The sequence below is a fragment of the Rhipicephalus microplus genome, chromosome 9, assembly GCF_043290135.1.
Source record: "Rhipicephalus microplus isolate Deutch F79 chromosome 9, USDA_Rmic, whole genome shotgun sequence".
Lineage (NCBI taxonomy): Eukaryota > Metazoa > Arthropoda > Arachnida > Ixodida > Ixodidae > Rhipicephalus > Rhipicephalus microplus.
Genome location: NC_134708.1, coordinates 17,550,943 through 17,565,079, shown reverse-complemented (window position 1 = coordinate 17,565,079; position 14,137 = coordinate 17,550,943). Strand labels below are relative to the sequence as shown.

The window sequence follows — 14,137 nt, the reverse complement described above, 5'->3', positions numbered from 1 at the left end:
CAAAAAGTCCTCTCCAACCTTGAAATTTGGTGTGAGTGGAATCCTGGTCACTTTCCGCACGCGTTGTTGTAAAATTCATGGGCTGAATGACCGAAAATCACTGGCAAATAGTTCTTGGAAGACGGAGCCGACGTGATGCGCGTCCGCTCTGGATGGATGGATGGATGTGGCTGTACCCTTTAGATCGGGCGGTGGCTAGCGCCACCAAGCCGTAATACTTAATGAACCAAAAACTAGATTTATTTTTTTTCTTTAAAAGTGAGTTTGAGGATTCGTGCTTTGCAGTGAAGAGTTTAATTTTCACTCGTGCCTTGACTTTAGCCACCAATCAGATAACCTCCTTCTAGTTAAGTCTACCCGCTTAAAGTTTATTTTGCCCTCCCGGTCCCTAAACCCCAGTGCTTTGAAAAACTCTGCACCATCATCCTGAACTATAGGGTGAAGCCCTTTACAGAACATTATCAAGTGTTCGGCAGTTTCTTCTTCCTCTCCACACGCACTGCATACTGTGTCTACCCCTTCGTATTTGGCCCGATATGTCTTGGTTCGCAGTACTCCCGTCCTGGCCTCAAACAGTAGAGAACTACCCCGAGTTCTATCATAGATCCTTTCCTTGGCAATTTCCTGCTTAAAGGTTCGATAGGTCTCTAGTGCGGACTTCTTAATCATGCCCATTCTCTCTCTTCGGCGACCAGCGCGCCACCTACTTGCGCCAAAGCTGTGACTTATTTAACTAGTTCGGCCGCTGGGCCAGTGGTGTTAACTTTTACTGGCATAGTCGCCAAAACGCTTCCGAAACGTCGCCAATTTTATACAAATGTCGCTAAACGATGATATTTTTTGTCCTGCTTCAGTAGTTCTTGACTTGATAAACCACGTGAAGAGATTATTTTTCATTTAATGAACATTTGAAATCAGTTTTTTGTTGTGCTGAATGAAGTTGGACTGCGCTGCTAGCTCGCCCCACCGCGGTGGTCCAGTGGCTAAGGTACTCGGCTGCTGACCAGCAGGTTGTGGGATCGAATCCCGGCTGCGGCAGCTGGATTTCCGATGGAGGCGGAAATGTTGTAGGCCCGTGTGCTCAGATTTGGGTGCACGTTAAAGAACCACGGGTGGTTGAAATTTTCGGAGCCCTCCACTACGGCGTCTCTCATGATCATATGGTGGTTTTGGGACGTTAAACCCCACATATAAATCAATCAATCAATAAATGCGCTGCTAGCTTCTGACTATACGCCACTGCGAGCCAGTGAGCAGCTGTATAGTCCACCTGTTAGCGGTGAACCGTGAGGCGTTCAGCCGAGCTGCTTTGCCCATCTCTAACAGGAACAGAAGGAGTGCCCGGAACGGCCACATTGCACGCTAAAGATTACAGCGCCACAAGCAGCTTGATCCTGTATGCAAAAGGGCTGAAAGCTGGGCCAGTTGGTGACAGTACTTGAACATATATTTTAACACCGCGCACGACTATGTGGACACAAGAGGAGAGCGCTGCGGTATGTCTCTCCTTTTGTGTGCTTGTAGTCGTGCGTTGTGTTCAAATATGATTATGTATGCTTTGGCCTGATTCATTGAAACTCGTTCCGAGCATTCCACTGTTCCGACAGTTTGCTAGTTTTCCATCTCTGCTGTAGAAAACTCTACCTCAAATGTTGACCCCCTCCACCCCCCCCCCCCCTCCCCGAAAAAAAAAGTCGCTAAGACTTCCAAGAGATAGAATTGCCGCTAGCACGACTGAAAAGACGCTAAGTTTTGCGACTTTCTCGCTATAAGATAACACCACAGGGCGGTATGCCATGTTTCCACAGATGACGTCACCAGGGCGTATGCTAAGGAATGTGACGCGCTGACCCACACATTCTCCTCCTCTTAGAAAGAGTTAACTATCACAGCTCATATGGTCCTTGTTTGTTTCTGATAACACAGCGATAACGGTAGTCAATAGCAACTTTCAAGATGGTGGAAACTCGGCTTTTATTGTTCGGAGAACTTGGGCGGAAGGGTGATAATAAAAGAACAAGATCATCCAAAGAGCACATTGTGTGATCTTGATTAATACCTTGAGAGCCATTTTAACTGAGACACCAGGTACAAAAATTGATCTTTCACTGAACAAGACGACGCACAAAACGCATTTTGTGCAGGCTTTATTAGCCGGGAGTCATTTTGATTATTACAGAAGGTAGCAAAATGCTTCTTCATTAACGTCGCCGATGTTGAGCTGCAAAATATATTCGCCAGACGGTTGAATATGAATAGAATAATATACGTATAGCTTGAGAATATAACTACATAGTAAGGCGATCCTTTCCAGAAAGAAGCCCTAGGATGTTAATTTTACCATTTTCTAAACATCTCAAAAATTACACATCATATTATATTAAACAGATGTTTATTAGATTAAACAAAAGAACATTACGATTAATGCAAATTGTGCACTTTTAGCAGCTATATTGGCCAAACGGATACAAATAAGTCAGGGCCTGAAGTCAGAACTGTTCTGCACCCATTCGAGTTGTTTCGTAAAAGAGGTGTTAAGCAGAGAAATACTTTATATATTGCGCTTCCGGAGTAAGCAAGGGTGAGCTCACATATCGGTCCAGCATTCCATTTGCGTTATTTTTTCCGCATATTTTTTTCCAGCCTATCAACGCAAAAGATGGAAATGACAAACACTGCAGTCGGAGGACCAACAAGCAATGCCGGCTCTTCTGCACTCGCTAAACCCACCAACAGGACCTCACGCCCGTGGTTTTGCCAGAAAAAGGTACGTTGGTAATTGGTGCGCCGCGGTGTGCCGCAACCGACACTTTTTTTTTTTTTTTCACTCGTTGTGGCGTTGGCACAATGTCGGGCGAGTCAATTTGCGCCACTGAAAGCGTGTGTGCATTGCAGCTCCTACAACACACTATTAAAAGTAAGTTAGTAAAAAGCTAGTAACCACGAGCAAATTGTTAGTAACAGCAGCTGTACTAACCTTCCTGTGCCATTACTAACCTTTTACTACCCACGTTAGCAAATTAATTCTTGAAGGTTACAATGGTTACTACGTTTTGCGCACAGTAACTTTTTGTCATGCACGTACTTAATGAACTTGTTAAAAAAAATTTGAGGTTATTACTACGAGCGTCTAACAACCTATTTAGTAGCACGGGGATGCATTCAAGTTCATTGAGGAAATATAAGCAGGCTTACTGACCTAGTCTTATGCCTTAATATTAGGCCGTGTTCAGGTGGTATTATGCAAAATAGACATAACTAATTTTTTTCTTAATACGCTTGATTAAAAGTCCTACTCTACGTTACCTCGCTCACCTAAAAAAGTGTACGTTGTACAAATAAAAACTCATTACTTAAATTATGCATCCTATATACAGCATAGCCGCCCACCGGCACCAGCTGCATTCCCCAAAGTCGGAGCTCTAAATACTCCTGGTACCGCTTAGGGAACTGTACTTCTCGCGTGGACTTGTGTATGTGTGCTGCTCTTTTTTACGGCTTTATGTGCATAATTACTCAGTGCACGATATATCAAAATGTTGATGCTCGCGAATAGGACTGTTATGAAAAGGGTGATTTGTGAGGTGAAATGATTGCGCCTAGTAGATTTTTTTGTTAGCAACCGTTACTACCTACGTTAGTAACCATTGCGTTAGTAACGGTGGAGGTAGTAACGGTTACTAACCTCCCCGTTACTAGGCTCTTTTACCAACTGGTTAGTAACGTATGTGACAAGCAGTTAGCAATCCGAACTTAGTAAGTACTACAACTTTTTTTTTTAAGAGTGCATGGCATAGCCATGCATAGTACTGCAAGGGTTGAAAAGGGAAATGTGGGTAAGGAGGAGGTATGTGCGGAAGGAAAGCAGGAAGGGAGTGGGAAAAGCATGGCACAGCTATATGGTATAGAAAGTGAGGGTGAAGTGTGACGTGAGTGTGAGGAGGAGGGAAATGAGGAGAGAGAGTGAAATATAGCATTATCTTTTAAGGCACAACAAGGGGTGGGAAAAGCTAGAAAAGACGAGGACGAATGAAGCGAGGAGGAAAGGCAGTAGGAATGAGAATAAAGCATGGCGTAGTTTTGTATAGGAAGCGGCGGAAAAGAAGCGAGGGTGAGGAAAAGTGGGCGTTGTTACGCCTGGGAGTCCACACCGAACGTCATTGCCTCTGCAAAGGCAATCTGTGTCAAGGCCAGCGAGCGAGCTCACCCAACGCCATCAACTCAACGACGTCATGCATCAAGCGGCGGTGCCGGTCTGTCTTACGCAACGCACGGCGAGCTCCTTCAGCCCACGGGCCCATGAAGCAAGTGGCACCGTCGAGTCTGGCGAGCCTTACCCAACGCGTGGCAACATCACTCCTTCTTGGGTGCAACCCAGCGCAGCGGCTCCGGATTCGAGGATCATGATACAACCCAGTGGCGGTTCTTGACTAGAGGAATCTGACATCATGGTCAGCGGCGCTTCTGATTGGACGTTGGTGACGTAATGGATGACCCGGGGTCTATAAAAAAAAAGCCAAGTGGTGCGTCGATAAGCAGTCGAGCTATGCGTCATAGAGAAGCCGACGTATGTGTCAGAGAGAAGACATCTCGGCTCTTGGAGTTCCTAAGCTGTCTGCCCCAGTGCCGAATATGTAGCGCCTCTATTTCTATACTGTACACAAACCTTGCCTTAACTCACGATCGTCTTGTTTGCTCGTCTCTCAGCTCCACTGCTAGGTGTTCTGTGTCAGCTCTGCGCAGAAGCAGTCGCGAGCTGAGAAACATATACTCTGCCTAACAGCCAGTGACCTTTGCAGCGGCGAGTTTCAGAGCAGTGGCGCCTTCAGGAGCGTGTTGGCGTCGCGCCTCGTAACAGCGGGCATGTGTCACCAGCTCCGCTGTTTCTTCAGTATTCATACTGCTATAATGTGGAGCTTCTCCAATTTTCGTTTTGTTTATGCGCAACATTTCTTGGCGAACCGAATGCACTTTGAGTATATCTACCTATTTAGATGCATATGTCTTTCGTCGGGCACAGCGGCGGAACCGCTTTGGCTGCTGAGCCAGAGAACACTAGCTGTGCCAACGGCGACTGAAAAACAGAGCTTCAATTGTTTCCGGTTTAAAGCTCTGTTTTTCAGTCGCCGTTGGCACAGCTAGTGTTCTCTGGCTCAGTTTATAGATTGCTGGAGCGGGGTCTTTTTCTGGGATATACTGCAAAGAACCTTGAAAAAACAATTACCGTTAAGTCCACGTGGCATCCGTTTTCTTTCGGTTAAAAACGAGGCAGGTGTACCTTATGATCTTATCATGCTTCTGGGCCTGCACAGTATATGGAAAACCCGATGTGCCTTTGAAAACGCGGATGTAGAAGTGCTAGCTGTGCGCCAATATTTTTGCAAATCTGTGTGCCATTTTCTTGAAATGCTGAAAAGCCAAGAGGATGTGCCAGACTGGATTGGGTGCATTGAGCGATTGTTACGAATGCCCAAGTATTGATTAATAGTCAGCCAAGAGCTGACGGTACCTCAATGAATTCTGTGGGTGTATTTTGTGACGCACTTGAATATGGACCAATATGTAAATATGTAAAATGTGAACAGTCATGATTTGCAAGGCAATAAAGAAAAAAAAAAGACTGAAAAACAGAGCTTATGTGGCACTGCATTTCAGGTGATGATCCCCTTGACGATCGGGCTGTTCTTAATTGTAGCCACCATGGCCAGCGTGGCTGCATCTATGCATTTGAATTACGCAACTGCGAAAGGTTGGTAGATTTTTTTTTGTTCTAACGCACACTTACTAAAGTGACATGTGGTTCTCGAAAACAGTCTTGTTTTATGCGAATAGAGTTTGGACATAGGCCTGTGCCTACAGAACCCTTAGTCAACGAAAACGGTGCACGACGCCTGCTTTCAGATTTTTACACTATCGTACATGTATCGATTTTGAAAGCAGGGTTTCAGACACGCGGCCCTCTGCCGACGACCGTGGCCGAAGGCCCCATCTTCGCGAAGGCCACTGGACACACACAGAATAAACGGCCCACTTGTTTGTTTGAAACGACTTGCCTTCCTTCCTGACAGATTCCGCTGCGACGCGCCTTTTTTTACTATGTTCGTCACGTGAGCCTTCCGGTCTGGTGTAACCCAGCAGCCCCATTTCCATGGCACCCTGCGCGCTCAGTTTCGATATCGTCTAGATCGGCTCCGTGAATTTCGTTTATCAGTATACCTAATTACGTATTTTAATAGGTATACCATTGTCACGTCCGAAACTCTTCCACATCAACGACATCCCTCGTAATAATAATTAGAATGTTAATTATCCAGCTCTTTGTTAATTACCCGTTTTAATAAAACTTCAGCTGCAGCAACGTTTTGCCGTACCGGCGTAGAGTTAGTTTGCGTAGACGACAAGGGCTCTCCCTGAATGACATAGTACTTTTTATAAATAATTTGTAGTGTAAAAGAAGCGCAATGTATGTAGCCTACTGAAAAGACACGACCACCTCTAGTCTTTTTTTTTTTCTACTAGTCTGCGACATTCCTCTTCTCCTCCTCCAATCCCTCATCGCTATCAAAGTCTCCGATCCATACTTAGGCGCTTCAGTGTCAGCAAAATGAAACATTAGTTTCCTTCCTTTTTCTCACGCATATTTCTAACAAACGGTCATGCACCGAATGCTCAATTATTCTTTATTACAGACTCCCTGGCGCGGTACACGAAGCTTCCGCAACACAGAGCGTACAGACCAGTGCCATCATTTTTTGTCAACGACACGGACCTGCGTCGGTGCGAGCAGATCGTGACCTACAACGACACACAAACGGTGGCTTTTCAGTACTGCCGTCCCGAAGGACAGGAACGGGGAACGTGCCACTGGTTCGTCAACATAGTCAGGCTAGGCACGCTGCCGGACGGCGAATGCGATGTCTACGTTTACGGTAAGTCAACATCAAAGGGACGCTGAAGAGCAAAATGATTTTTTTTTTTTGCATTATAGTAAAGTACAATTCCACAGTCCTGAAAACACCACTCTTGCAGTGACAACACTTAGTGAGCGAAAAGAAATTGCGTGTGGGTGAGGCCATAAAGTTTCTCAAAGTTAACTAGAGGGCACTCTGGCGCTGCGATCGTTCAGCGACCATCGGAATGATGGGTAGTACACACATTTGCCTCGTCTTCGTACTTGCGGGTGACGAATCGTACTTGCGGCTTCGTTTATTGCTGTGTTTCGATTTTGTTTTGAAAGAAAGATTCAACCCTTTTGAACTTCGTGAACCAATTTGGAAAGGTAATTCGAAAAAATAGGGTGGTGAAGCGCAATTGCTGAACATTTGCCGATTTTTGTTTTGTGAGAAAACAGCTTCAAGCCACACGAACACACATGGAGCCAAAAGCAGGCCAGAAGTACGAAGTTTAGACAAATGTGTGTACTACCCATCATTCCCATGCTCGCTGAAGCGCTGTGCATTGCAGCTTCCCTAGACACTAGCGCCAGAGTTCCCTCTATTGTATATTGGGAAACTCTATGGGTGAGGCCTTCGTGAGAATCCCGCCCCAAACATCATTGCGTAAGAAAATTTGAAGGCGTTTAGTAGGTCCTACGTAGAGCTTCCAATCGATAAATATGAAGTACGTAATATATATAGTCTGTGCATGCCGTAGACTTGGCATGCGAAGTTTCAGAAAATTTCACTGAGCCAATGCCACAAAAACAACGAAAATACATTTTGAAATTTGCTACGTCACACGCGGAAATTTCGGTACGACATTTAAAAATGATATTCCAACCTTGATTCTCTCCGCTATAATAAAGAACTTGTGATTGTGAAACATATGACATTAGTGTTCTCAGAGAGCAGTTTGTCCATCTAAATTAAGTCATTGTTCCTCTTCGGTATCCCTTTGAAAGAACCCTGAGGAACAAAGTGAGGAACAAGTGTGTCGTTTGAATATCTGATCCTGGAACTGTGGCATGAATCGAATCTGAGACGCCAAGAGCAAAGTTACTACAGTTTCATTTCAGCAGAGAAACCAATTTGATTTCGGATTTCAGTGACACACAACGCTTATTTTCGTGATAACAAGCGACACTTCATCACGTGTTAAGGGTGACAATGGTCAATCGTTTTGATTAGTGTGACGACATAGTTGTACTTAGTATTCACATGGCGCTCAGTTAGGCCACAGCTGAAGACTGTAAAATCACTTTCCATACATGCACAGACACAAAATCACTGATGTTTTAAAATATGAAGTTTTCAATGCAATTGCAAAATGACGCTATAGGTGTGCTGCAAACGGGCCCGCACATGCAGTAGCGTGTGTGCCTTTTATAGTGAGTACCGGCTTTCTATATACCTTGGAGCCATTATGATAATCACATATTCAGACGCCCCTTGGCAATCGACGCTTGTGCCACGCATTATTACTGCAATATTTCATGCCGCATGCATTGTCAAGCATCTACACAGGACGCATGTGTTTGTGAAGCATGAAAGCTACTGTGACTGCATTTCCAAGCAGACAAAGTTCTTTTCACTGTTTTCACAAGCAGAGGCGTGGCCCTGTGGCATAGAACATCCGCTTGCCACGCAAACGACCCGAGCTCGATCCCCAGCTGTACCCAAACAACCCTGGTTCGATCCACACTCTGCTGCAGAGTTTTTTATCATTTATTTATATTATTTGCATTGTTCTCGATTTTTCAGTTGCGCATAAGATGGTGATTTTTCTCTCACAGCCACCAACGCCAGAATTTCTGCGAAACGAGTTCGTTAACGCTATCGCGTTAGAAGAGCTGCAAGAGAATTAGATTGTGTGCACCAATCGCTCAGAAAGGATGAGGCAATTACGATTAAGATAACGTAAATGTTCATAGCTGATAAGCTAACGTCCTGATGGGATGGTTTTGAAAATACTGCTGTTAGCAGTGAGTATCAAAAAAGGTTATGTTGGAATATTTTCAGCACGTAAAATAATATTGCCACAGGGATCCGAAGTCATCATACGACCAGTTGAAAAGTATCCCTCGGACTTTTCACTTTTGTGTTAAACATTGTACAGTATGTATACCAAGTGCGATGATGTTTATTCAAGCAGAGAAGTCGCAATGTGGTCGCGACGGAAAATGGGCGTACGGCAAGTCTGACAAAGGCGGCACAGGTTCTCGCGCAGTAACATGGGGTTTTTCGTTCTCTTCCGAAGGCACATACGCGTTAGTGCGTAAGCTCCACTACAATACCCCCCCCCCCCCCCCCCTGGGGTGAATAGTAGCCATCCTGGTGACTCAGGGAGTAGGTACAATCAGGGGGCCGCAGTAGGGCTTGAGACGGTCGACGTGTATACGGTCTCGCGTCCTCGACGGCGCAAATCTGGCGATTGTGTTAGGGGCTCGATGATGTAATTCAGAGGAAGGTATATAACAGCTGTATCTTACCGGTACTTAGCTACGGAGCAGAAACCTGGAGACTTACAAAGAGGGCTCAGATTAAATTGAGGACGACGCAGCGAGTAATGGAAAGAAAAATTGTAGGTGTAACCTTAAGAGACAAGAAGAGAGCAAAGTGGATTAGGGAACAAACGGGGGTGAAGGATATCATAGTTGAAATCAAGAAAAGGAAATGGACATGGGCCGGACATGTAGCGCATAGACAGGATAACCGCTGGTCATTAAGGGTGACTAACTGGATTCCCAGAGAAGGCAAGCGGGTTAGGGGGAGACGGAAGATTAGGTGGGCAGATGAGATTAAGAAGTTTGCGGGTATAAATTGGCAGCAGCAAGCACAGGACCGGGTCAACTGGCGGAACATGGGAAAGGCCTTTGTCCTGCAGTAGACGTAGTCAGGCTGATGATGATGATGACGATGTAATTCCCTTGTGAGGTCGCGTCAATGACACATTATGGACCATGGTACCGGGCCAGAAGCTTAGAAGAAAGGCCAGGAACGTGCGGGGGCACCCAAAGTCACACAAGGGAGCCAGCACGAAAAGTAGGAGCTATGAGGTGAACGTCGTCATGTCGGGTCTTTTGTAGACCTTGAGCTTCACTTGTCACAGACCGAGCCAACTGACGGCAGTCTTCAGCGTATCTGGTGACTTCCGAAAGCGGGGAGCACTCAGATGGATCAGGGTGGTACGGGAGTATAGTGTCGAGTGGGTGGGAAGGTTCACGGCCGTACAATAGAAAGAACGGGGAAAAACCGGTAGTCGATTGCGTCGCGATGTTGTAAGCGAAGGTAACAAAAAGTAATACAGCGTCCCAGTTAGTGTGGTCGGAGGAGGTGTACATCCTCAGCATGTTGCCAAGTGTGCAGTTGAACCGTTTAGTGAGACCACTCATTTGTGGATGGTATGCGGTAAATTTCCGGTAGATGATGTTGCATTCAGCGAGAATAGCTTGGTTGAGCTCCGAAAGGAACACTCTACCCCTATCACTGAGTAATTCCCGTGGATCACCATGGCGGAGAATGAAGCTGCGCAGAATAAATAGTGCAACTTCGTGGGCGGTCGCTACCGATAGAGCTGCAGTATCGGCGTAGCATGTCAGATGATCGACGCCGACAATCACCCACCAGTTTCCGGAGCCACTATATGGGAGGGGGCCATAGAGGTCGATACCTATGCAGTCGAATGGGCGAGCCGGGCACGGGAGCGGCTGTAACATGCCAGTAAGGTGCCGCGGAGGTATCTTGTTCTGTTGGCAAGTGGTGCAAGACTGAACATATTTCTGCACAAAACGATACATTCCTCGCCAGTAATATCAATGGCGCAGCCTTTCGTAGGTTTTCAGGACACCTGCGTGAGCACTTTGGGGATCTGCATGGAAATTCATGCGGATGTCAGAGCGCATGTGAGTTGGGACAGCAAGGAGCCACTTCCGATCACCAGGCATGTAGTTGCGGCTGTACAGAATGTTGTCTCACATGAAAAAGTGGGCTGCTTGCCGGCGTAGCGCTCTCGTAGAAGGGACAGCAGACGGACCGGTAAGGTAGTCGAGTAACAATGCAAGGTATGGATCTTTACGCTGCTCCGAAAGCATGTCAGTGGTGTCAAATGGTGACAAGGTGGTGAAAAGGGGTGACAGAGAAGCCACATCTAGTGTTAATGGCGATGGCGAAAGTGCATCGGCATCCGCATGCTTGCGACCGGAACGATATACGACACGATTGTTGTATTCCTGCAATCGAAGTGCCCAACTCCCCAGGCGTCCGGACGGGTATTTCAAGGTGGACAGCCAAAAAAAAGCGTGGTGGTCTGTGACCACGTCAAAAGGACGGCCGTAAAGGTATGGGCGAAACTTCGTCAACGCCCAAATTATGACAAACACTCCTTCTCTGTCACGGAGTAATTCAATTCAACCTTCTTGAGAGCGCGACTTGCATAGACAACTACGTAATCAGCTTGGGTGCCTTTCCCTTGTGCCAAAACTGCACCAATACCGATGCCACTTGCATCCGTGTGAATTTCTGTGGCAGCAGTGGGGTCGTAGTGACGAAGAATAGGTGGTGAGGTCAGCAGGCGGCGCAGCTGGCGAAATGCGTCGTCACATGCAGGTGACCATGCAGATATACCTTTGCTGTTGGAAAGCAGACTCGTCAGAGGTGCGATGATGGACCCGAAGTTGCGGATGAAGCGACGAAAGTACGAGCAGAGGCCGACGAAAATTCTTAGGGCTTTCAGTGATGTGGGCAACGGGAAGTCAGCGAGTGCTCGGAGCTTATCGGGATCTGCAAGAACACCGTCTCTTGTGATGACATGTCCCAAGATGGTTAGTTTTTGTGCTGCGAAGTGGCACTTCTTGGTGTGAAGTTGTAGGCCTGCAGAAGTTAGACACGTCAGAATCTCGTGGAGACGAACAAGATGTGTCGGGAAATCAGATGAAAATACTACGATGTCGTCCAGGTAACACAAGCAAGTTTTCCACTTGTGGGCACGCAAGATGGTATCGATCATGCACTCAAATGTGGCAGGCGCGATGCATAGCCCAAATGGCACGACTTTAAACTCATATAGGTCATCCGGCATTACAAGGACTGTTTTAGGGCGATCACATTCAGCCATTGGCACCTGCCAATACCCAGAACACAGATCCAAGGATGTAAAGTACTCGGCGCCTTATGGACAGTCAAGAGCATCGTCTATTCGTGGTAGCGGGTAGACATCTTTCTTCGTAATCTTGTTTAAGCGGTGATAGTCCACGCAAAATCAAACGGTGTCATCTTTTTTCTTTACCAGAACCACAGGTGATGACCAAGCGCTTTGAGAAGGCTGTATGATTCCACGTTTAAGCATGTCATCTATTTGCTCCATAATGACACGGCGGTCTTCTGCGGAAACGCGGTAAGAACGCTTTCGCAGAGGCGAATGTGAGCCAGTGTCAATAGTATGAGTGATAGTCGTGGTGCGGCCCAAAGTATATAGGTTCTTGAAAGTCGGAAGAAGAGCGGAACGTGTTAAAGAGAGCAACAAGTTGGCGGCGATGCGAGGGGGGAAAGTCTGTGTCAATAGGATTGTCGAAGGCTGATGAACTTGATGGCTCAGACGCATGAGTGATTGCGGCAATGTGACATGGCATTTCGTCGGGAAGAATAATATCATTCATATGGTCGACAGGTTGAACATATCCTAACGTTTCACCACAAAGTAAGCCAATGGGGTAGTTGCAGTGGTTGGTAACCAGCATTACGGTTAAACCAGACGCAATTGTAAGAACGGCAAATGTAAGAACGATACCTTTGCGTTCAGTAAAAACCGGAGATGGCGTATACACCACCGTGGCGTCAAGTTGCGCCACACATGAAAGGCTTATAGGGACCGGAGCTTCCGGAGGCAAGGTGATGTCGACGTCAGCGATGAGTTTGCAGAGCAGAGGAGAACGGTCGGGCGGTGGAAATTCACATGTTGGCACAAAAAACACTTCGGCACGGGAACAATCGATGATAGCTTCATGACGTGATAAGAAATCTCAACCCAGGATAAGGTCATGAGAGCAAGATAGTAGAACGAAAAATTGGACGACGTACAAAACGTCTTGGATGATGACGCACGCTGTACACACAGCCGAGGGATCAATGCGTTGCGCGCAAGCCGTGGCAGCACCATGCCACAGAGAGATGTGGTCACTTTCTTAAGTTTCTGACGAAATTTCGCGTTCATCACAGAAACGGCAGCCCCGGTATCAATTAACGCTAATGTGGCAACTCCCTCAACATCGACATCAACAACATTTTGCGGCGGAAATGGAGGCCTTGAGAATTGTGCACAAGTTGCAGTTCTTACCTCTGTAACTGCACTGATTAGTTTCCCTCCTCAAAAGGTGGACGACAAAGCATAGGCAATGGCGATCGGCGACGAGGGGATGGGAAACGAGCAGCTGATGGGCGGCGATCCGAGTCGCAGTGCCTCTGTTCATATGCAGACGTGGTGGCCTGCTGCGGCACGTAGGTAGGAGTACCGAAGTAGGCGTGCGCAGGTGTGGGACGGCGGCAGCAGAAGCGTGCAATGTGGCCAGCGATGCCACACGCGAAGCAGATAGGATGGTTGTCTTCGGTGCGCCACTCATAAGATGGACGGAAAAAGTGAGGTGAGGGCCTGTAAACTGGACCCGAGGCCGGAGAAGGTGGAGCCGATAAAGACTGGATGCGGTGGGGGCCGCACGACCACAGCTGCGTAGCTGAGAGGTGAAGGTGGCGCAGGTGGTGCGTAGCCGGCAGTTGAGAGATCAGATGGTACCGAAGTGCATGGGTAAGGGGCTGGAACTGTAGGGAGGGCATCGCAAATTTCAGTGCGTATGGCCTGCTGCAGTGTCGAAGGCAGACTTGTGGTGGGCGCGTTGCTATGCGGCAGCAGGGAGAGCTGTCGGGCGACTTCCTTCCTTATGAAGTCTTTAATCTGGTTCGACAAAGTTTCTCGGCGAACGTCGCCATTTGCAAGTGCGACAACCGACATCGAATCTGGTGATGGGACACTGTCGGGCGATGGAACGCTGACGACGCAATTCATCGAAGCTCTGGCACAGGCTTACGAGCACTGCCACCGTGGTCGGGCTTTTCGCCAGCAACATCTGGAATGCGCCATCCTCGGTGCCCTTGAGAATTTGTCGAGTTTTCTCTTCTTCAGACATAGATGGGTGAACACGCCTGCAGAG

General features: G+C 47.2%; 1 protein-coding gene across 3 annotated transcripts in view; it reads left to right on the top strand.

Moving 5' to 3' along the window:
• Positions 1–14,137, top strand: part of LOC119164896 (uncharacterized) — a 40,903-nt gene that overhangs the window by 12,135 nt on the left and 14,631 nt on the right. For all 3 annotated transcript variants that reach the window (XM_075873215.1, XM_075873214.1, XM_075873216.1), the window contains exons 2-4: positions 2,644–2,767; positions 5,656–5,749; positions 6,690–6,929. In XM_075873215.1, coding sequence (XP_075729330.1) covers positions 2,660–2,767; positions 5,656–5,749; positions 6,690–6,929 — 442 coding nt within the window. In that variant the 5' untranslated portion in view covers positions 2,644–2,659. The remainder of the gene's footprint in view (positions 1–2,643; positions 2,768–5,655; positions 5,750–6,689; positions 6,930–14,137) is intronic.